This window comes from Coturnix japonica, chromosome 38 (assembly GCF_054131305.1).
Source record: "Coturnix japonica strain WE chromosome 38, WE-NBRP24, whole genome shotgun sequence".
In the NCBI taxonomy this organism is placed as follows: Eukaryota; Metazoa; Chordata; class Aves; order Galliformes; family Phasianidae; genus Coturnix; species Coturnix japonica.
Genome location: NC_140700.1, coordinates 4,486,928 through 4,510,742, shown reverse-complemented (window position 1 = coordinate 4,510,742; position 23,815 = coordinate 4,486,928). Strand labels below are relative to the sequence as shown.

General features: G+C 54.6%; 1 protein-coding gene and 2 long non-coding RNA genes across 3 annotated transcripts; 1 reads left to right on the top strand and 2 right to left on the bottom strand.

The window, feature by feature from the left end:
* Nucleotides 1-2,763: 2,763 nt before the first annotated feature.
* WNT2B (Wnt family member 2B) lies at nucleotides 2,764-13,664 on the bottom strand. Its single transcript, XM_015885246.3, has 5 exons — nucleotides 12,715-13,664; nucleotides 5,998-6,218; nucleotides 4,674-4,951; nucleotides 4,136-4,400; nucleotides 2,764-3,870 (listed from the first exon to the last, which is right to left on the bottom strand). Exons 1-5 carry the CDS (start codon nucleotides 12,876-12,878, stop codon nucleotides 3,641-3,643), a joined length of 1,158 nt encoding a protein of 385 aa, XP_015740732.1. The 5' UTR covers nucleotides 12,879-13,664; the 3' UTR covers nucleotides 2,764-3,640.
* LOC146754806 (uncharacterized) lies at nucleotides 7,319-9,853 on the top strand. The gene is made up of 2 exons (XR_014938750.1): nucleotides 7,319-7,460; nucleotides 9,293-9,853. It is a non-coding gene; the product is annotated as an uncharacterized LOC146754806 (long non-coding RNA).
* Nucleotides 13,665-22,715: 9,051 nt separating the features above from the next.
* LOC146754805 (uncharacterized) lies at nucleotides 22,716-23,535 on the bottom strand. Its single transcript, XR_014938751.1, has 2 exons — nucleotides 23,380-23,535; nucleotides 22,716-22,913 (listed from the first exon to the last, which is right to left on the bottom strand). It is a non-coding gene; the product is annotated as an uncharacterized LOC146754805 (long non-coding RNA).
* Nucleotides 23,536-23,815: the final 280 nt, after the last annotated feature.

Sequence of the window (23,815 nt, the reverse complement as noted above, 5' to 3'; positions counted from 1 at the left end):
TTAAATGCATACTTGTCTTGAGGTCCTCTTTTTCTTTTTCCTTCTTTTTTTTTCAGAAAAGCATTGGGTGAATCCCAAGGACCACAAGTGAGAGGGGAAGATTCCAGGGGGAGGGGGAGAGCAAAGAGCCTGTACCTCTCTTTGAACTGCATCATTGGCCTCCTGTGCCAGCAGGCTGAGGAGGTTAAACATGAGAGCAAACCCCCAGAGAGAAAAGGAGATGTACATATGGGGGTCTTACGGACATAAATTAATCTGCCCTTCCCCCCTGCCCAGAGATGACAGGCTGAGGGGAGATGCACCTCCCAAACTACTAATATATGGGGTGTGTGGTTGGGAGCCACATGGAACTGCATTGAGATTTCAGAACAGGAACAGCTGTGGAAGCAGAGAGCAGATGTGTGCTGGTGCTGTGTTCTGAGCAGAGGATGGTATTGGTAGCAAGGGCAGCGAGCGCAGATGGGATTCAGATTCTGCCAGCCTCCCAGCAATACCCACACTCCCATGCTTTGCTGTTAACAAGAACAAGCAGACTCCTTGCTTCTCTTTCTGCACTTAAAGGCTGTGTGGCTGCATAAGTGCTGGACTGTCTGTTCTGATCTTCTGCTTATGGTTCAAAAATGTCCCCTAACCATCAGGTCACGCTGGCAGCAGCAGTAGCAGCGGGCTTCTGTGTTCAGCCTGCTGTGATCTGAACTCACCCACGTGTCAATAAAGACAGGGAGAAAGGCAGCTTCAGTTTTGGACTCCCTCCTCCCTTCCTTGCACCTCCCAGCTGAGGCGTGCTCTGCATGTCCCAGCCCTAAGCACTGCAGGAAGAGGACGGCGATCGGGGATGCTGATCATCAGCTTGGAATTTTCCTCTTTATTTCCAGCTTCCATTGTTGTGTCTTGCTTTTTGGTAGGCCCTTAGGTGAGTCTAATCATTGGGGAATGCTGGATAACACACCCGTATTCATTGCATCAGCAAGGGTGCTTCCATGAAAATGAATACATGTCTCCATTGGGGACCTTCTTGCTTTGGTTATTTCTGGTCAATGACATTTTATTCTACTCTGGATGCCTTGAATTGTGCAATCGCATCATAGCCTCATCAGCTTGGATCCTTCTCTTAACAAACTCTTGATTTCTTTTCTAATCTGGCTATAGGCTATCATCAGTTATAAAACAGTGTGACAGAATATGTGACTATTGCATTCTCCCATACTGACTCACCAGCTGTGATTTCAGAGCAGTAATTCCCTGCTGCTATTTGGAGCAGCCCTTCGTGAGCCGTGTTCAATAAGAAGGGATAGGAAGGCTCCCACACAGACCTTGACAGGTTGTGCAAATGTTAGTCAGAACACCCTGATACATCTGTCCCTGAATCTTGGACCTGTCATAGGAGCGTGGCTGTTGGGATAGCCCTCATTCAACATACTGGCACAGGTGCACGAGCACTGCCTTCTGGAGAGCGTGATGGTGAACAAAGGCATCTACAGCTGTGAGAAGGGTTTTTAGGGCTGGGGTGTAACCGGGTGGTGTATGCATTCTGGATTGTTGTAGGTCAACATCTGATCCATCTGTTCAGTGCACCCATCCAGAAATATCATGGTGTTGCCTGGGCTAAGGCCCTCTCTCACTTGCACGTGGCTTGGTAGAGAGAATGCCTTGTGTTAGTACAGGTCCCATGTTTTGGATGTCTCCTCCTCCTGTGCATCCTGCCCAGCTTCTTCAGAGAAGGTAATTAATTCAGAAGCTCATTTAGCAATTAATTCTGCTCCTTGTTTGTGAGTTCGGCCATGCTTTTGACTGGAGGAATAATTAGAACATGATCTTCCATAAAAGGCTCCCCGTACACTTCAGATTACTTAACAGGGGCTTGTGAGTGGAACCGAGTATTCCCTGACAAGACTGCAGCCTTCATAAACTTTTATAGATGGAAAACATCTGCTTTCTGAAGATGAGTGCACTGAAGGGGAGTTTCGGGAGGCCTCATCTGTGAGAAGACACACAGCACTCTGATTTCCATTCAGCCTGCACTGGGACGTCCTCCTGTACAAGCACTGGGGTTAGTTCTGTTAACCAGCACTGCTGGCTCCCGGGCATCGTGCTTTTCATGCTTCTGCTAATCACTTGTTAATAAACAAGAGGAGAACGCAGCCTCGTGTAGCCCTCTAGAAGGACCTCCTGCCTCGTGGGCTTGAGCTGTTGGGCTGCATCCACACCCTCTGCTCCCAGTCCTTTTGCAGTGCCAAGGGGCAGACAGTGGGGCCCTCGTGTGCTGTTGGTGTGGGACTGCAAAGGGAGGTGGTGCTGGGTGGGTTGGTGCTGCAGGAAGCACAGCTGGGCAGGGGGATCCTCACAGCTGTTTAATATCTCATGGGTCACCTCAGTGCTCATCCTGCAGGATCTCTGCCCCTCACAGCCTGCCTGGGGTGAGGTACCCCCAGCTGCCCCTGTGGGGGCTGTGTGAAGTCTTTGAGCCCTTCCCATCAAAGCAGTACTCTAAGGGCTTTTCTCTCCCGTGGCCCTTGCTCATAGGTGGCTCTTCATGCTCTGTGAGCAGATCTGGTGCCTCCTGTTCTGCCAGCAGGTATCCTGGAGCACAGTGCTGCTGGGAGGATTCCCCATTGGATTTGGACATCGGGACACTGCTGTGAGTGATGGGGGGTGAGTGCAGGGGGATGGCTGGGACCTGGGGCAGGAGGGACCACTGCAGCCACATCCCATGGGGTTGGAAGTACAAAATTAGGCATGCAGAAATTCAAAAAGCAAAGAACATCATTTTCTGATATAGGTTTATAATGAATTTTGACTTAAAATAATAAGCAGTATACACAACATACAAGTGAGTCTTACAGAGAGAGAGATGCTCTTTGTATCCATCGACTTCTGAACCTACCAGTTAAGTTCACAGATCTCATTTATCTTGCTTTTCTCTAACGCTCTGTCTGCAAACTTCTACAGCCAACCTTCATCTGTAGCCTTTGTCTTTTTGCAGTCGTTCAGGCTTCAGCTGACAGTTCCCAACCCTGCTTGTCATCTTTGCTACCATGCAGGGAGAAGACTGTGCAGAAGTTGCTCAGCGAGTGTCAGTAGTGCAGTGGGGACAGCGTGCCAGGGCTGCTCGAAGGAAGCACGGAGATATGGAGCTTTCTGAAGACCTTACAACACCTTTCCTCTGGCCTTGCAGAAAGGTAAAAGCAAGAACACTGTCTGCAACAGTTTGTTATTCAGAAACAGTGGGCTGGCTTTTGTTTTTTGCTGGTGAAACTTCAATGTAAAGTTGGGAAGAGGCAGCATCGCTCCGTCATTGCGTCCCCAAGGTCGGTGCTCTCAGTCTGTGCCAGTTGCACTGCTCCTCCGCCAAGGGAATGACGGCAGCAGAAGTTTCACAGTTGAAGTGAGGTTGGCTGCCTCCTGGGAACAGGGATCTGTTTTGCTGAGCAGATAGAAGGGTCCAACAGCACCTCCTGGGAAATGTAGTCCTTTCGTAGTGCTTTGCAGAGTTAATCAATTAAATAAAAGCCATGCAGTCGTACTACAGCTCCCAGAACGCAGTGGCCCACAGGGTGTGGGGGCACAAGTGTTTAAAAATGGAAAAGGTCCGGGGTTGGGGGGGTTTACAGCCAGGTTCTGCCCTCTGCCACTCATCTCCTCAGGTCTGGTCCAACCACTCGGCCCTTTTGGGAGCTTTACACGTGTGCACATCCACAGTGTCCTCGCACTCCTTGCAGCGCACAGCGCAGCACCAGTGGAACTTGCATTCACACTTGGTGACGCGGGTGACGCGGGTGGTGTCGTACCCCCTCCCGCAGCACATCACCTCGCAGCCATCGGTGCCACGGGAGATCTTGTTGCACACGCGCCCTGCGGTGCCCAGTGAGCCTGGAGGGGAGGAAACAACAGCAGGTCAGGCAGTTCCCCCCCACACTGTTTTGAGAGCTCCCTGTGGCCCCCCACCCACGTGTCCATCACCTGGGGCCTCAGGTGGGGCTGTTTTATCAAGGCTGTTGGGGGCTCCTTCCCCACCCACAGAGCATCCTGGCCCCAGGGATGCTCTAAGAGACACAGAGCTGCACCCCTGGGGGCTGCAGGCCATTGGGGGGCAGGGAGAGCTGCTGTAGGTACTTATGGGAGGTTCTGTATGTACCTGCTGACTTGTCCATCACACAGTAGTCGGGCGAGTTCTCAAAATACACCAGGTCTGTCTTTGTGGGCTTCCTGAAGTTCTTGTTGGCCACGGTAAAGCCGGTACCATCCTGGTTCATGATCACCTGGATGGCTCCATTGTATTTCTTCCGCAGGTAATCCCCTGTTTTCCGGAAATCCGACATTGCCAGCCAACAAGTCCTTAAGGTGCAGGAGCCGCTGACCCCGTGGCATTTGCACTCCAGCTTCAGGAAGCGCTTCACAGCCTGCGGGAGGGGGTAACACATCAGGACTGGGAATGGTGGCCACAACCAGTGGGACCATCCTGGATGTATTCAAGGACAGGCTGGATGTGGCTCTGGGCAGCCTGGTCTAGTGGTTGGCAACCCTGCACATAGCAGGGGGTTGAAACTAGATGACCTCAAGATCTGTGTCAACCCAGGCCATTCTATGGTTCGATGAAAGGAGCCCCAGGGATGGGTTTGTGGGCTCCCTGACCCCACAAATGCAGCCCTGGGAGGTATCCCAGCCTCACTCACCATCCTGCCACAGCGGTTGTTGTGCAGGTTCATCAGCGCCCGCGCGTCCTTCACTTTCTTCTCCTTGGCATCCACGAAGGCTTTGGCGAAGCGGATGCCATAGTTGATGTTGTCGCTGCAACCGCCCCAGTCGAACTCCCCGCGCTCATCCTTGGCACGACCACGTTTCAGTGGGTCACAGCCACAGGCCTTCAGCTCCCCTTGGCTGCAGGCACGTGTGATGGCGTACACCACCCCAGCCGAGGAGATGGCATAGACAAAGGCGGCCTCCCTGCTGCCTGCGGGCACAGAGTGTGGGGTGAGGAGTGGGCTGGGATGGGGCTGCAGCTCTGCATGGGGAGGGGGTGCAGAGCTGCAGGTCAGCCTGAGGGGGTGGGGTGGGGGGAGCTGGGCTTTGGGAGCTGTGCTGGCCCCCAGGCTCCCCACACGGCCCTGTGTGCCCCCCAGTGCTCTGTATCTCTGGTTTGAGTTCGCAGCTGGTTTTATAACGCTGTAAAAGATGCTGCAAATCAAAACCATGCTCGTCTTCGTTTGGAGAGCCTTTGAAAGCAACTTCAAAGGGAAATGAGCTCTCTCTGAGCCTGGCAGGATGGGGTAGGGTGAGGAGCTTTCATCAGCCCCTGTGCTCATCGGCTGGGACAGGACGTGGGGCCACAGTGACGCTGGGGCTGAGCGCTGTGCCCCAATGCTTGCAGCCTCCTGCTTTCCTCCTGGGTTGCTCTGAGTCTGCCCAGCATCCACAAACCCCATCCCATGTGTGCCCACATGCCCCACAGATGGGCTGCTCCTGGCACTCTTAACAGGTCTCATCATGGCTGATGTGCTCCAAGCTCCCCACCATGCCAGGAAGGACCCCCCCCTATGGTGCAGCCCCAGCTTGGAGCCTGCAGTAGCGGTGCCACCCGAGCCCAGCCTTGCCTCCCTTGCCATGTGAGGAACAGGGAGTTCCCACGTGAACTGCTGATTCCTGGCCAACCCCGCTCTCCAAATATTTATATATCCCATTACTGTTTACATATGAGCCTGTTCTCTGGAGGTGTCTCCTCCTTCCCCCTTCTCCCCCAGTGCTCCCCCCACTCCATCTCCTCTGGTGCAGCTATTACAAAAGCAGTGGAGTGCCCCCATTACTGCTTGATTAATTTACAGGGAAGGCAAAGCTCTCCCAGGCAGTAACCAAAGCCACAGGGCACAGCAGCAGGGATGCACCCAGCTCTTTTTTGTTGTTGTTTGTGCACAAGGAAGATGCGAAGAACCTTTCTCTCCCTCCCCCATCCCAACCCACACCCTGCACTGGGGCACAGCACAGACACACAGCAGCACCTACTTCTCAGCATCACCCTCCCGAAGACGGTGTGGTCCCGGTCCAGTGTGCTGCAGTTCCAGCGGTGGTGCCGGAACTGGTACTGGCACTCACGGATCCATTCCTTGGCTCCTTCCCCGACGGACTGCATGATGTCTGGGTACCTCTGGCACAGCTGCCTCTGCTTGTTCACCAGCCCTGGGATGTTGTCACAGATCACCCTCGCCCCCAGCGCCCCGATGTACCTGCAGGGAGAAGGGAATGGTGTGGAGATGCAGGCTCTGGTGCTGCGTGGCACCAATGCTGAGGTGGAAGAAGGGGAGATGTGAGCTTTGCTTGTTGCTGCAGGTCTTGCTCATGCTGCTGGCACCAAGTCCTTAAGATGGACAGCTGGTGCTGTGCTGTCTGGCCTGCATGCACATCGTCTGCACCTTTATGCATTGCTGGGAGCAGGCAGCAGCTCCATGCAGCAGTAGCAATGTTTGATGTGCAGTGGGCAGCTTTCCACATCAACCAGGGGGATCCCGGCTCTTCCTGCACCCAGCAGCCCTCAGGCTTGCATGGACAATGGAGACATGGTGGAATTTTCCATCCCCATCCCATGCGTGCTGTGCCAGCAGGCAGCTTGCTCTGTGCCGGCAGTGATTTTTGCCACATAGCACGGAGTTTTGATTCTTCTGGCTGCAAGGGAAGAGGTTTGGGTGGGATTCAAGTGTTTCAACCCCCCACCCAGAGTGGAAATAAGACCCTCCCTTTAATCACAATAAAAAGCAATAAGCTTGGGCAATGCATCATTGTCTTTCTCTCTCTCTCTCTGGCCATGCTCTATCATTTCCATCAGCTTCAGAGATAGCTCCCAGGCTCAGGAAAACCCAGCGAGCAGAGAAAGCAATGGGATCTTTTCCACCCTTCTTTTTCTTTTTCTTCTTTTTTTTTTACACTATTTTGTTTAAATGCTGGCAGAAGCATGAGGTCATCTCAGGCTGGAGCTGAGGATGACAGACACAGCTCCCCATAGCTCTGCTGCACTGGGGCCCGTGGGCACTGTGTCTTTGTGGTGGCATAAAGCAGGAGGGCAGCAGCACCCCCAGAGCTGGGAGCAAAGGAAACCTCCATTTGGGAGGGGAAAGAACAGCCAAACATTGGTTTTGGATTGGTAAAAGCATCCCCTCTGATCACACTGCTGAAGTGCTGGGATGCTTTGAAAGCACAGAAATAGGGAATACAGGGGTGCTCTGAGAAGCTCCCAGTTCCTTTAGCAGAATGATTGCAGGTGTACATCTGGGTTTTCTGAGTAGTGTCTGAGAGCTCTGTGTTGCTCTGGATCCTTCTGGTTCTGTTCCTGTTTCCTCCAGGTTTTCAGCTTGCTGGGAGATGGGTGAGCAGCACTGTGCTCCTCCTGCCACACCTCCACCTTCTCCTCATCTCTTCCCATGGTGAACACCACATGCAGCACCAGCACAGACCAACAGCTTCATGTTCTGCTGGTTAGTGCTGTCAGAGCCTGGGTGTAAGGGAGGGGAAGCAGTCCCATTTTGCTGTCTGCTCTCTGCTCTTTGGGGCCATCCAGCCGTGAGGCCGATGCTCTTTCCCAACAGGCTGCGCGCTCCGGCTGCGCCATGCGTGGGGAACAGGAGACAACTGTCACATGTTGGCTCCCAGTTGTTTTTCTTGCTCTAAGAGTCTGCTGACTTCTCCTCTTGTAAACAAGGAGAAACCTAAATTGCTTCTAAGATAAACATGCAAATCAGAGGCAGACGCGTCTATGTACTTGGCAGCATGAAGTTGTGCTAACCCCCTCCCCACGCACGCCCTGTGCTGAGATGCGCTCCTGGGACTGCACACCCGGCTGCCCCATTGCTCCCTGCTCCTTAGGGATCTCTTGCAGAGCTGTGTGGCCCACGTTGCATCTCTGCCCCTGGTTGAGGCTGCCCAGCAGCTCAGGGTTCTGCCCACTTCTGCTCTCCCCATGGGTTCAAGGGGTGTCTGTGCTGATGTGCGTTGGCTGAAGGCTCTGGGATGTGCCATGCAGTGTTCCCAGAAGCAGCTCTCATTCTCCTGGTGTGCCAGAGTCCCTTTTTGATTGCTAACTGTGCTTTTGGCAGCAGCCCTCCTGCTGCTGAGCTATTTAGTGAGAAATGCAAGCTCCCGCTGTGGGGAAAGCAGGGCTGCACCAGTACCATGGAAGGCACAATTCTAAATCAGATTGATAGCAGCTGAGGTCAGCACCGGAGTGGGGTGCCCATCTTTGGGGCTGCATTAGAACAGACCCCATCCCAGCTAGAGCCGGGGGCAGCTCTGAGCTCATCCCTGCAGCTTCTGTTCTCTTCCTTCCCACTGAGAGGATACGGAATCTGCACTTTGGTGGGAGGCTGAGAGACCCCGGCGGCTGTTGGAGACACCTCTTCCGATAGGATCGGATCCAGCATCCCTGCCTCTTTATCTGATAAAGAGCGAATTCCAGAGGGCCTGGCAGCATCTCTCTCCTCGAGTGCTTTGCATAGTTCCTGTGGAGGCTGCTCTCTCCTTCCTCAGCTCTGCACGGGGCTGGGGGGACAATTTATAGCCAATGGCACCACGCTTTGGGTTGCAAGGTGCTATCGACATATGAGATATTATTTTATTATTATAAACCCTGAGTATTTTATTAAGCCCCACTGGGAACGGGGCCATCCTGGCCTGCTGGAATTGTTAGCGCCTTGGAGTGATTAATAGTCCTAATTTCCTCACTTAGAGCCACTGCTCTGTGTGCTGAGAGCGTTAGTCTCACTTGAATAATTTCTAATATCATAATGCCGGGTGAGGCTGCTCCAAGCGACCCGGCCAATGAGCTTGGGAGAGCAGAAGGATTTTTTCTGTTGTCTCTCTCTTTTAAGAGACACTTCCTATAGGTGAAAGTGACCCTAATGAAAAATGAACTACGAAACACAATTAGGGTTATTATAACTGAGCGGAGAGACTGAGAGAACCCATCTGTTCCCAAACGCTCCTAGCACAGCGCCAGGACTGCCCTGAGGGCGCAGTTTGTTCTCCATCCCTCCAATGCTGCTTTAGGACTGATGTTTGAAGGAAAGGAATCCCTGGATGGCGGGGACTGGAGCACGTTGGGGACAGGGATGGCCTGGTCACTGCCCTATTGCTGCTGTGACCATGCAGAGTGTGCCATGGGGAGCAGCATGGGGTCCCTGAGCCCCCAGCACTGACCTGCACTGGGCACACTGGGCTGCTGGGGTCTGACTGGGAGCAGCAGCACACACACCCCAATGGGTTACGCACTGTGGAGGCTCACGCAGCTGTCCTTCCCTTGGCTTAATTTCAGACATTCCTATCGATGCTATTTCCCCTCCCACACACCTCAATGCGATGCCTGCTCAAGTGAGCCCCTCTCTGATATCCAAGAACCATGTGTGCAAGTAGTTTGACTTCTCCACTGCACCCAGACCAGGACTCAGCACCGGTGTGGGATGGAAGCAGCAGCAACCACTGCCACGTCCCTTCCCCTATAAGCATTGCCCTAAAAGGTTGAGCACCTGCTCAACCTGACTGCAGGGCATGCTCCTGCTCCACCATTTACCCTCACATTGTGTTTCCCTCCTCATGAGCCCCTCCTGGTGTGTGCACAGAGATGAAGAGTGCGAGTGGCCACCCAAAGGGATAGAGCATCCCAGCGTGCCGCAGGTCCCAGCCTGGAGGCATTGCATGCAGTCAGACCCTGCACACTGCTTGACCTCAGCGCGAGCCCACACCGCTCTGCTTTCCCCAGATTTGCTTTATCTCTCTGGGAGCCTGATGCCTCCCATCTGCTCCAGTGCCAGATGAAATCGAATATTTGTACTTTCCAAGGGCTGTGGTTAGCAATAAACAAGTTAGCTGACGAGGACTTGGCGTGTGGCGGCAGTGGGGGATGCGCGTGGGGCTGCAGGTACGTGTGAGGGTGGGGTGTGCATGCGGTCTGTGTACATTTGCCTTTAACCAAACCTTCAGTCCACAATGGCTTTCCACACCAGCGCACTCGGCGGAGCCCTCGCTTGCAAGCGAACCCAACTTGGTTATTTACACGGCGTTTGTTTACTGCACGGTTCATGTTTATAAGCAACATTGGCCTAATCTTCCCAATCTTTACAAGGAATTTTGGAGGCCGTTCTCGGGGCTTTGCAGCACCGCCGGGCTCATGGCACGGTCCCTCCTGCGCCGCGGGCGCTGCGCTCGCCCTGCCTGGGCGCACTTGAGTGTAAACGGGATTTAGGGATTTTCCCATTGCATTCCTTTTTAATTTCTGTCTGTGTTTCAGGCGGTATTTTGTTGCTAAGTGATGTGTCATAAGTTTGGGAGCTTTATAGTTTGGGTGCTGCTGCTCGACCCGCGCCATCCCACACCCGCTGGTGGTCCTGGCAGCACCCACTTCTCCTCTCCATCACCCACACCCCATCACCACTCAGCCCCAGACCCCTCATTTAGAGCTCCCCAGTTCCTGGAGCTCTTCATGGCGATGGGACCATGCCTGACGTCACCCAAAATTAATAATTTGCAGTTGTTTAGAAGAAACATTTGGTTGATATTTCCTTCCCATGTACTCCGATCAGAAGCAGCCCTGTTCTGTGGGGTTTTTTTCCCCCCCTCTATTAATCTACTTTAAAAGTTGACTCCGAAAATGAGAAGCATTTCCTCTATTTCCACAAGTTTATTGTGTGTGAATCCCTAGAAGAATTTGGCAATAATAATGAAAATAAGGAACGATGATGCACCACCAAATGTATTTACTGTAATATCAGTAGTGCTAAAGATGTGCTTTGGAAACCCATGGAAATCACTGCATAACTTTTTCCCAAACCACAGCTGCTTGAAGCCTCTTTCAGTAAAGCACAATCTCAGCTAAAGGCGCTGCTTTATCAGAGCTGACTTGAAGAGCTGAGCAGCGTTGGTGCTGGTGAAGGTTTTTCTTAGGACTGCTCTGCTCTATGGAAGCACAATCAGCAGCGTGAGCTTCTGAAGTTGATGTATTTGGTTGAGGTTTCCTTTTGTTTTTTGGTTTTTTTAAGGTGTATTATGAACCCCAGGGCCAATTCTGTTCTATGAGAGAGGCTGAAAGCACCATGCTCAGCCTGTGTGGCACAATGTATATGTGGGGCTCTGCCTGCTAAGCTCTGCCCGTTTCCAGCTCCTCTCTGCCTCCTGAGGGCACAAGAGCTGATCCAGTGGCCTCCAGAGAACACTGAGGCTCACTGTAGCTGGTTTTGCTCCTGTTTGTTGGGATGAGCATTTGGAATTGGAGCCCCCACTGCGGTGCAATCACTATGGGGAGAAGTGGGCTGTGAAAGCAAGGAAAACCGATGCTTTTCACGCTGTTCATAAGGGAAGGATTTTGACTCATCAGAGGTATCTCAGTGCATTAACAGAACTGCTCAGCTCTGGGAGATGCTGTGAGCCACAGCCTGTCCCCTTCCAGCACCATTATCCCGTGCGCCCACCCCCAGCTCCAGCAAATCTCCCCCTTCCCCTGCCTCCTTGGTAAGGACTTAGAAATCTCCAACTTCTCTGCAACCCTGAGACTGCCTCGGCTTTTAGCATAGCAGCACCGTCACCTTCTGCACAGATGTTGTCCTGTCTTCGCCTGCTGTGATGGGTGGGGGCCGATCAGGCGGCTGGGAGCCAGGCCATGCGTGCATCGACCTGAGCCTCACCACTGCTGCCTCCCTTCCTCACCCGGTGCTTTCAGACCCATCGATCTGCTGGTCTCCTCTGGGCATTGCAGGCACTGTGTCCCCTGGGATGCTGTCCCCAGGATCACCGCTCCCTTCCCTTTCCCCCTCCTGTCCCAGAGCACTCAGAGCTGCCGATATGACACACAGGGCTGTGCTGGAGCACCAGGAGGACCTGAGCTCTCAGTGGGGCTGCGCGGTGCTCCTGGAGCTGCACAACCTCAGGAGTGTCACTCATCCCCATCAATGTCAGATGGATTAAGTTAGATTAAATTCAGCTTCAGCCACTGCAGTGTGCTAATGGTGACGGTGTGTAAATTGGGCTTTTCCACAAGGTTACTGAGCACTGTTACAGGTCGGGACACTGAGAACTCATCTGCAGCAATCAGATGGGATTAAAATCAGTTTTACTCGGGCGTTTCTGACCTACCGAAGCCGTGTGGGCTCACTTGAAATCTTCACCTTTCCCCGTTTTTCTCGCGTTGATTGTGCGAATTTGAATTGTTACGAGGACAGGAGATTGATTTTGGCGAGGCCGGCAGGCTCTGTGCGTGGTCTATGGCATCACCTCTGGCTGTCTCAGAGCCGTATCTTACTCGAAAGAGGGAGAGCGGTAATTTGGGAGCGGTTGAAAAACCAACCGCAAAGCACGGAGGATAATGGAACAGTCCGGAGGCGTTTGGGAGATGGATCGCGATCCCACAATTGCAGAGGGTTAAAAGCGGGGCTCCGGCTCTACCTGCCGCTCAGCCCAGTCCGTACCGAGGGCTCTCATCCCTCTCCTTTCCCTCTGAAGGCCGGGCTCGGGGCTCAGCTCCCGGCGGGTCCCGGCCCGAGCGGCCCCGGTTGTGCCCGGCCCCGATCCGGCTCCGTTTGGAGCCGGGGCGCGCCCGCATGAACCGGGATCCCCAAAGCCGCTCAGCCCGGCGCTGCACGTCGGATGTCCGATCCCCGACCGTTCCGCAACCCCGACGCGTTCCCCCCGTCCGCCCTCCCCGTCCGGGAATCGCCGCCGCGGAGCCGTCGAGGCGCGGCCACTCACCACCACGAGGAGTCGGCGCGGGGCGTCAGGGCGAGCAGGATGAGCACGAAGGGAAGGCAAATCCGCGGGGCCGCGCCCGCCGTCCGAGGGAACGCTCCGCACTCCGCACGCCCGGGGGCCACGGCAATCCCAGGAGACGCTTCCAGGCGGTTTGGACTGAGCATATCTCTCCGGGGCTCGGTCCAGACGGAGAAATGAGCGGGGACGGGGTCCTGCCCTCGCTTCCCTCGGGTGAGGGCGGTGCGGGTGCCCGTCACTGCCCTCCTTCGCGGCTCCCGGCTCCGAGCGGCTGAGCGAGCCCCGGCTGGGCCCCCGCTCCCAGGCTCATGCTGCCGTGCGGGGGGCGGCGGAGGAGGCTCCGGGGGTCCCGGGAGCTCAGCGGGGCCGGCGCCCCCCGAGCGGAGCACGGCGTGCGGCGGGGCCGGGTCGGGCCATAGAGGTCCTTGTGCGGAGGGCGAGGACACACTGGGGATAGCGGCGCGGGGGCTGTGGCCAAATATTGACAGCTCCCTCCGTGCTCCGGGCTCTCATTGGGCAGAGTCAGAAACGCGGAGCCGCGGCTCTGGCCGGACCGACCCCCATTTCCCCAAAGGGCACGTCAGACGGCCCCCTCCGGGCTCCGACCCACCGCCCCGCGGGGCAGCTCCGGCCGCCTCGCCCTCGGCCGCGGTCCCGCAGCGATGGATCCGCCGTTCCGCGGCCGCCCCGTCGGGGTCCGCCGGCGAAGGGGCTCAGCTCGGGGCCGCTGCCGGCTCTTCCGCGCTCGCCCCCACCAGGTGTCACTGCAGGGTGCCAAACCGAAGCGCTCCGCCCGCCCGGTTCCGCGGCTCAGGCTGCGGGCTGCGCTCCTCCGGGCCGGGCCGGGCTGCGGGAGCCCAACGGAGCTCTGCCCAGCGGAGATCAGCCCAGCGGAGCTCTATCTGCTCCGCACCCGCCGCTCGGGGGAGGTGTGCGGTGCGGCTGCCTCACCTTGGAGCTCCCCTTTCCCTGTGAGCCCTGCCCGCCAGCCCTCCCACGCCTTGACGGCGAAGGTATCGGCCTTAAGTGGGTCGCCTCTCTCTCATTGTTGGCCCTTCCCAATACGCCTAATTATTATTTGCTGGGACCGCAAATCTCGGTATCAGCTGAAGGGCTTTCAGCGGTGCCGGAGCCCTCAGCCTCCCCTCCCCTCTGCCCAGCGAGCTTTCTGCTCCTTCCTTCCGACTCCCGTTGTTAGAGATCAGACAGAGACTTCGCTGGCTTGGGAGAAACTGGGGCTAGAGCCTCGCGCTTGGTTATAATCCAATTATACTTCTGAAAACTGCAGCAGCAGAAAGCGAGTGCCGGTGGGGTGCCGTCCTTTTGTCTGCGAGCCTCAGTGAAATATTGCATTACAGCTTGTTCACGAAGCTATTGCGCTGAAAAGGCCGATATTTATAGGCTATTGTGCGAGGCTGGGCGTTCGTACGGGAGCCCCATCAGCAGGCAGCACGTCGGGGCACCTCTGCTCGGACCGTGCCTGCCCCTGGGCTGCCCCAGCTCCGTCCTGCAGAGCCAGGCTGAGTTGTCGGTGCTGTTGCTGTTCCGTGGGTTGTTATCATTCGAAGAGAAGAGATGGAGCTCTCTGCATCCCGCTGCTGTGGGAAGGGCAGAGCAGGGTGCCAGGTGCCGCAGCCCTGGGGTTGGTTTGGCTGTGGCGCTGGGCAGAGCTCAGGGCTGGGCAGGAGACACAGGCAAGAGATATAAGGGGGGTGCTGGGTGTCTGCTGGGGGTTCGGGGCTGAATTTAGGTGCTGGGCACTGCCTTTGGGTCCTGATTCACAGTGCTTAACATGCAGAACATCTCCAGTCTGATTCCTTCTGCTGATGCTTTCCTTGACAGGATCTGGTTGGCAGCCCCAGGTGTCGCTTCAGCTTTGTGTTGGGCTCTCTCCTATCTGCCCGCGTTGGGCAGTGCCCCATGGAGGGGCCGGGGCTGCCCTCGTTGTCCCAGAGGCTGCAGGAGCCTCACATTTGATCTTTCACTCAAATTAGCAGTGCTCTTGGGATGTGTGTGTGCCTCATCGGCATGAGACGCCGGGAGTAAATAAACAAAGCTCTGCTTTCAAAGGCTTTCACGATTCATTAACTTCAAAGGAGCGGGTGCTCAGTTTCCCTAGCAGGTTGCTGGATTTCCCTAGCAGGTCATTCATTGCAGCTCATTCTGGTTGCTGGAGGTGCCCGGCTGCTCTCTGGCCTGGTGCAAACACTTTGCAGTGTCCATGAGCTCTGCAGAAGCCTCCTCACCCTTCCCAAGGCACAGTCCTGCTGGTGATTGTGGCTGTGCTCTGTCCCATGCTCAGGGCTCAGATTTGCTGCCCAGCTGTCCCTCCTTGGCAATGGTTCCTGCAGGCACAGGTGCTGGGGCAATGCCAGGCATTGGGGCTTTGCACAGGGATGGCTGCACCTCCACCCACCCATGCTGGGCACAGCTCAACTTACATGTGGCCTCCCCAGGAATAACTCTCAGCTTTGCATAATGTGCCACCTGGAACCCCAGTTGGGAAAAGCACTGTCCTGGGGTAACCCTGAGTGCCAGGCCTGCTGACCTTGGGTGAAAGCTATTTTCTGAGGCAACAAAGCCTGCTGTAGGCTCACGCATGGAGTGCAGCAGTCCCAGGCTGGGCTGGGGGGTGGTTTTGGCACTCAGGCCATGAGTGCTGGGATGAGCCCTGCAGGCAGAACTGCTTTGATGCAGCAACGGGGCTGTGCTGTCAATGCTGAGCTGCATCCCCATGTGGCTTCAGCACTTGGTTGTGAAAGTTCTGCTCCCCCAAAGAATGGCCATCCCTGACCCCCCAGACCCAGGCTAATTGAGGAGCTGCTCCATGACCTGCAGAGCCTGGCTTCATGGTCATACCCACTCCTCAGCCCGCTGAGCCTGAGCTCCACGTGCACAAGCGAGTGGGCTCTGATGGATGGCTTCAAACCGGGCTGCGTTCATCATAAAGCCACCAAAGGCCAGAAATGGTGCAATATGCCTAAAAATACCCCGACCGAGCCGCGCAGCCCCGGTTTTCCGTCATCTCGCAGAGGCATCTGTGTATTGTGTGCAGAGTGAAGCAGAGCGTGCGGGAGGAAGGCAGCCATAAATCCTCCCCCCTCCCGCGTCCCGGGGCTGTCTGGCAGGCGTGAGCCCCGTCTGTCATCGGCGGATCAGACGGGCTGAAATTCGACAGGCCTGTGGAAAAACGTGGGGTGACATCACGCAGAGACACCAACCCACTGATTAATCTCCAGGGTCAGTGGCTGCTTTATTTATAACCAGGCGAGTGGTGGAGGTGGGGTTTTTTTTCTGTGTGCAAGCAGCGAGAGGTGCGTGGGCCCATCCTGCACCAATGGCTGGGGACAGCACAAGAGAGGATGTCCCCAGCATGGCCATAAAGTGGCCCTGGCAGTGATGGACCCCAGCTTGGCTACATGGCCTCATGTCCCCACAGCCCCCATTGGCATTTCTTTCCCAGATAACCTGGATGGGTGACTGAATTGGAACAGACATGGGTTTGTTTTGCAAAGCCAGGACTGCATTGCTGCTGCCAAGAGGGAAGTGGCCGAGGGGAAAGAAAAAAAAGCCCATCAGATGTGCTCCAGCATTGTTTCTAAATGGAGAAAGTAAAAGGAGTAAGTTTCTAAGTAGGAAGTATGACCACTTCATTAGCACCAGGTGAATATCTTACCCTGACTGCAGAAATGATGCTGCAGAGATGTGTGTTTGCACGTGCCAATGAAGACATTGACTGGCTTTTGTCCTTAACCTTCTCTCAGTGCTGGCTCAGGCTGATGCTGGTGTAGGTGGGAACCAGCAGGTTTCACCTCGCCCACAGGTGTTCAGCACTTACAGCTTGAGCCTTGGCTTGGGCATGATGAGAGCTGGTGCTGGGCTCCTATAGCTCACAGGAGATCTGGGATGGGATGGGAAGGTGGAACAAGTGAGGAAGTGTGGATGGCACAAGCATAGCTCCAAAGCAGGGCAGGACACATCCTCTACATAGCTTCAACCTTATCCTCACCCATTGTATGTGCATGTAGGCTGTGCCTCCCTCGTGCCCCAGCTGGATGGGATGAGGACAATCAGAAACCATCCAGGTTGCTCGTTAGGGATCCAGGCTCGTGCTAAGAAGCCCTCTCTGTATGGTGCCACACATAAAAGGTGCTGCATAGTTCAGAGGTTAACTTTTATCTCCAGCTCAGCACGGAGCTGAAGAGTTTCAGCACTTTTAAAAATACCAGGAAAATATAAGAAAAGGAAGGACAAAATCCAATCTCTGCAGCATCGATATTAATGGAGAGAAATTGAATGGAGGTATGTAGAATCTTCTGATTTCCTCTTGTGTGTGATTGGATAGAAATAACCCAGAGCTTCTCAGTGCTGCTGCCCAGCAGGAGCTATTAGTGTTTCCTTCCCTTTGGTCGGTGCCTGTTTCACAGCAGGAGGAAGATGGGTTATGTCTGTGAGTGTCCCCATGGTGTGTTATGTTGGATAACGAACTGTGGCTAAATTAGAGGAGCCTTTCAGGTGTTGGCCTCTCTGAGGAGGCAGGTAGCAAGCTGTGCTGGCAGCCCTGGTGCCAGGAGCAGAGACACTGCTGTGATAACCACATGCTGATCTACTGGGAGCACCAGCCCTTCTCATTCCTGAGTCTTCACAGTGTGAAAGCAAAGACACTGACACTGTTGTACAGGGGAGCTGTGAGTGAGAACATGTGGTCTTGTTGCTGATTTTATTTGGCTCTTATGGTGAATGCAAGGCTGAAGGATAGCAGCAGTCAGCACACAGCTGGGCTTTATTTTAGACCAGCAATGTGTGAGCAAGGTGAGGAAGCACTGCTGTAGCGTTGTGATATTGAGACCATCCTGAGCCAGGAGCGGTTTGCCAGCAGTGCTGTGGGCAGAGGGAGTGAGGAGAGGATGCTGCCCATGGGAAGTGGCTCCTTCTGCCTGGCAGATGAGGTCTGGTTGTGCTGCAGGAGCAGATCGGAGCCGCCGGCTGCTGCTTTGATCGCAGGGCAGCATGGGGCTGTGCAGGGCTGGGGCTGTGCTCAGCAGATGGAAGAGGCTTCCCGCGTTCTGTCTGTCTTCTGTTTGATGTCTAATCCACCCTTGAGAGCCAGAATCCTGCTGCCTGGTGCTGGGCTGCTTTGCTGCAGGCAATGCTGGTACTCATGGGAACTCAGCCACTGAGGGGCTGTGAGGACAGGGGATGCCCACAGGTCCTCTGCAGGGCTGCATGTGCATTCAGCACATCCCCAGTGCTGTGCCTTGGGTTTTGCAGTGCTGGATGCTGCCAGGCTGAGCTCCTGAGCGACCCCAGGGAGTGCATGACTCCTGGGCCCCGGTCCTTGGCTCCCCACCAGCACACCTCCGGGGGATTGAGCCTCAGTGCTTTGCAAATCATCCAGCAACCAATTCATCCCTGAAGTATTTTGGAGATGTCACACTGAGAATGTTAATGGTGCGTGATCCAGGGGGTTCGGCGTGCTGAGAAACATGCAGCCCGGAGCAGCCCATGTGGGAGGGCTGCAGGGTGGGATTTATTGGCAGTGGGTCACGCTGCCTTTCAGACCCCACTTCCCTCCAGCACAGTGACCTGGGAGAGATACAGGGCTGTTTAGCTGGCATGGATATTGTGCTGAAACTTGGTATTTTCAGATAGTTTCCAAGCTGTCTTTCCCCCCTCAGTTCTGAATGCTGTTGTTTATTGGAGCTGACAGCAGAAACACAAGCAGTTGTCGGTCACTCCTGCAAAAGCAGCATCTATTAGTGAAGGGATGGATGTGACTAAGCCTGCAAGTATTGCAGCACAGAGCTTAGTGTGCATGCAGCCGATGGTCCCCAGATCCCTGCAGCCACAGCACTGGGTGCAGAGCAGCCCAAGGACCCCATGGAGCAGCACCTGCAGAGGTGGGAGGGAGGCAGCAGCCATAGTGAGTGGGTGCCCAGCTGCATGCAGAACCCATTGGTGTCTGCAGCCATTTCCCATCTGTTATTGCGCTCACTTGATTTATCTGCTGAAGAAATTCCTGGTATAAACACAGCATTATCAGAATTTTACTCCAGACTTGCCCCCTGGATTCCCTGCCAGCTTTTGCTGGTATTGCACTTCCGCTACAGCAACTCTTCAGTGAAAACAAACCCCGGTGGAAAGTTACTGGGGCCATGGGCCGAACTGGGAAGCGATGCTTGGAGCCAGCCCGTGGGAAGGCCCTGGTGTGAGAGTACAGGGATCAGCTGGTGCAGCGCAGTGGGAGGCACAGGGACAGCTCGGCGCCTGCAGCACTGCATCCCAATGTCACAGCCCTGGGCAGAGTTTGGAGTGCCCAGCACTGAGCACAGCTTGCAGGCAGAGCTGCATCTGCCTATGGGTGTCAATCACATTCACTTAATAGCTGGTCCAGGGCAGCACAGAGCTGCATTTGGTCACACTCCCTGTGAGCACCAGGGCAGAGGCTCATCCTTCCAGGGCTTAAGGACACTGGGTTGCCCTCAGCCTGATGGCTGCAGGATGGCCCAGGCCAGGTCTGTGTGAATCATAGCTGTGGAAATGCCTCATTCCCAGCTTGGTTTTGGAAGCAGCACCCATTTGTTGCCCCTTCCATGCATTGAGTCCCTTCTGCCTCCTCTGGGGCTGAGGGTTCTGAGGAGCAGAGCTGCTGATGGGGCCCTGCAATGGGCATTGCACACAGGAGCAGTGCTGACAGTGGGCACTGCATGATGGCTGTGGTTTGGTTTTATTTCCCCCCTTCCTCTGCTCCTTTTCTTTGGAACCAATGAAAACCAAAGCCATTCATTAGCAGGAGGAATCTGATCCCACATGATTGTGTCAGAGGCAGATTGTGTCCTTGCAGCCCACCTGTAGCTCCCCTCACATACTGTGCTGCAGTGTGAGCCAGGATCCCTGGCATCACTTCATTACCTTAAGGGAAGAGCCGAGCGGTGCAGATAGGACGGGTTTGCCTTGTGCCCCTCCGATAATATTAACGGCTAATTATTGTGATAGCGCCGCTGTGGTTTGAGACGGGCCGTGCAGCTCAGCACCTCAAACACCGACAGCAGACATGGGGACAGGAGCTGCTGGTTGCGGTGACACGCGGGATGTCCCGTCCCGCAGGCGGCCGCGCAGCGCGCTCTGCCGGCGCCTCCGAGCACGGACGGTGCGGGGTTTTGTGCCCACTGCCATCACATGCGGGATGAAGGACGATTCTCCAGCAGTGCGAGATGCTTTTCAAAACAGGGGTTGGTTTTTTATAGCTAAAGCAACTGTTGGACTTGTGACTGCATCAAAGATCCCCCCCAATACCCCCAGGTATTCTGGCAGAGCAGGGCCGCTTTCCGCATAGATTCCTTGTAGCCCTTTGCACAGCTCTCCCCTTTTCCCCTCTCCGAGCTGCTCTCCAGCTGGGACGGCTCTCCCGCACCCCGCCCGGCCCGCTGTCAGCGCACTGTCCTCCGCTTGATCTTCCCGGAGCCTCTCGGCCCCGCTCTGTGTTTACTCGCCGTCGATCCGACGGCCGCAGGAGATGGACGCGTGGCACACGTGGGAGCTCCGGGCTCCATCTCCTTGCAGAGCCCCCCGTGGGTCAGGGTGGGGGGGGTCCCGGGGCTCTGCGGGGTGGGTCCCTCAACAGTCCGCAGCCATCAGTCGCGAGCGAGAGGGGCTGTGTTTGTTTTTGTAATCCCCCCTTTTTTTTATAATTGTGATTTTAGCGGTGGTGAAAGGTGCTGGATTGACAAGGCACGGAGACGGAAAGGCCTCTGGGCTCCGCTGAAGTTTACATTTACAAAGGACACAGAGAATAAATAGAAGACAGTGTTTAGAGTCCTCTGTAGACACTTCAGACTTGCTTATAATTCTGCAGCAATTCCATCACCTCTGAAGTGATTGATGCTCTCTATAAAGTCGTGCCTTAAAACATTTTCCTACGTGTCAGGGAGAGAAGTTTATGATGCTGTACTGAGGGCAGGATGGTGCTGAGAGTCAGGGCTGCCTACCTGGGGCAGCTTCATGGGGCTGCTTCCACACACCTTCATCCAACCACTGTGTTTTTCTTTCTTCCCCCCCAAAAAAGCTTTTGTTTGCCCTTGGTAGAACAAAAGTTCCCTGGGCTGATCCTGCAGGCTGATCTGGGCCATCCCATACACCTGCTTCTCTCCTTCTTTCTCACCTCTGAGTGCAGCAGCTCATGGTGCAGCATCAGTGTGTGCTAAAGTCAGTGCTTTGTTGCTGTGTCTGCCTACATCTCATCCCCGTGGTGAAGCTGTAGAGAGAATCTGATGTCAGTTCAGCTCCTTGTCTGCTAAAGAACGTCCCTTCCCCATTTTTGTGCTGGCTTCCCCTCCCTCTCCACCCCCCCCTTCCTTTCCATGCCCTCAGCTAAAAAGACAAATTGCAACATATAAAAAATGACCCCCGTCACTTAATTTGAACCAGAGGAGATAATAACAGCCTGAACGCAGTGCTGGATTTATGTGTTTCTCTGTAAAGAACCCCATCCTCTAATGACGGCCGAGGAGCATCTGAAGCAAATTGAGGGGAACCTTTTGTACGGCACAGATCTTCCAGCAGGGCTTGCTGTTCCCAGGGACATCTGCAGGCCTCATGTTGGATTTTGGCAGCTCCTTCACCCATTGTCAGCCAGTTCCATTGCATTAGCTGGTAATGGATAGAAACGTGTCTGCCAAGCTGGCCCATGCGTGTGGGGCTGAGGGCAGACAGGAGCATCCCGCCCATGGTTTCCTACTGGTGTGGGGCTGAGCTGGGGCAGCACCCTGAGCAGGTGCCCACAGGAGGATGTCTGGAATGATGGCAGAATGAGAGCTGAAATGGAGCTTGATAAAGGCACGCGTAGATGGAGATGGGAAGGAGAGGGCTGAACAGTTCAAGGTACTGTAAGTGCTTTGGTTTGAAGGCTGGGAGAAGAGGGTTGCAGAGCCATGGGGTGCTCAGTGCTTCCTGGGGCTCAGTGCTGTGATGGGCTGCACTCAGGTTTGCTCTTTGGTTTGCACTCCACAGCCTCTGCGCCCACCCCGAGGTGCAGCTCGTGCTCTCATCTCCTGGCTGAGCCTGGATCTGACCTGGGAGGGGCTGGGAAGGCAATTAGAGGCTCTCCCTGCCTGCTAATTCAAAGGGATCTTTTTTCTTTCCCTTTTCTCTTCTTCTTCTTCTTTTTTTTTTTTTTTTTTTGATTGTGGCCAACAACATGGAAAAATGTGAATGATGCAGATCAAAAAGAGGAACCAGGAAGCTTAACCTCTGGCTTGCGAGCTGTTGGAGCAGCAGCTCGAGGATGAGAAGCCAAATGTCAGACACATGATGCCTGCGCTGCACTTTGGGGCTCAGGGCTTTCTTAATTATTTTTTTCCACATTTCTTTTAATGGACGGGAAATAATACTGGCTCTTACATCTCCAGCTCCTGTAAGCCTTCCCTGTGACCTTTCCCAGTGCCCAGTGTCAGTGCTGGGGCACAGTGCCAGAGGGAGCCCTGGTAGGGCAGGAGGGGGGTATCTGCCCCACTGCAGCCTCATACCAGCAGAACAGGGTCTGATTTTACTTCCAGAAACTACAAGAGGGGCAGAAGCTATCCTGGCTGTGGAGGTGCAGTTAACATGCAGCCTGCATCTCTATTTCTGAATGCCCTTTGCAGCGGGGAGGATGCAGTTCAGACTTCTGCAATTAGCTCTTGGCCAGCTCCGCGTCCTCGGTAAACACCGTCTGTCTGCAACTCTTCCCAGGGCACGAGGAATCACTCTGCAGCCTCACATCAATCCACAAATCATGCATTGCAATGCAGCTTCTCCTATCCCTGTGCTCACCTCTCCTCTCTCTGCCACTGTTTCCAACCTGCCAGCACAGAGCAGAACCCAGGGCACAGCATGAGCTGAATGGGGTACCCACATCCCCATTCTTCCCTCCCCCTTTTCCTCCCATTTCTCCCACTGCAGCACATTCTCTGATTTATGATCAGAATTCTACAGTGACCGAGGAGTGAAATCAGGACACTTTATAAAGCATTTAATTGCGTTTCATAACCTCTTTCCGTAAACCATCCGCGGGGTGTTTATAAACTTCCCATGTCTTGTTTCCTGGCTCTCACGGCGGCTGCGGTTCTGCAGTACCTGGTTGTGCAGGGCAGGAGGGCACGGTGAGCAGTGAGGGCTGTGCTGGGGATGGACATGGATTGCCACTGGGGATGACAGGTAATGCATTTTTCTAAGCCTAAATTCCCATTTTCCAATGATACAGACAGGAAATAACACATGGTGCCCAATCTGCATCTCCCTGCTCACTGCCCTCATGTCTCTGCTTCCTGTCCTGATGTCCCTACTCCCCATCCTTGTCTCCCTGCTCCCAATCCTCATCTCTCTGCTTCCTGTCCATCATCTCCCTCCTCCCCACGCTCATATCCCCACTTTCCATCCTCATGTCCCCCCCAGTATCTCCCTGCTCCCCATCCTCCTCTCCATCATCTCCTTCCTCCCCATGTTCACAGCCCCATCTTTCCATCCTCACGTCCCTGCTCCTTGTCCTCATCTCTCTGCTTCTCATCTTCCTCTCCCTGTTCCCCATCACCTCCCTGTTCCCCATGTTCAAGTCCCTCCTCCCCATCCCCATCTCCCCTCTCCATCCTCAAATCCCTGCTCCTTACTTACCCTCATCTCCCTGCTATTCCTTCCACTCATAGGATCGCTGTAGCTGCCCACTTTCCTTGCTTGTTTGTTTTTAGCTCAATATAAACAAACTGAGACTGCAGCAAAGTGCCGGGTTCACATGGAGGAGCCTTTCCACACACAAAGCAATGACAAAGTGATGGTTTCATGCCCCAGGATGTGAGATGTGCACAGATATGTTTTACCCAGGAGGTCAACAACTTCTGACTGTCAGCAGTTCCCACTGCTGCGCCGCGGCTGTAACATTATCGCCAGCAAATGGCCCTCAGTTGTTACTTACAGCAAACAGCAAAAACAAACAAACCCTGAACCAAAGCCAAAACATCTTCTGTGGGACTCGCAGCTTTCTAACTTTATTTAAAAGAGGGGGGAAAAAAAAAGAAGAAGGAAAAAAAAAGTAAATTTTCCTCGTCGGAGA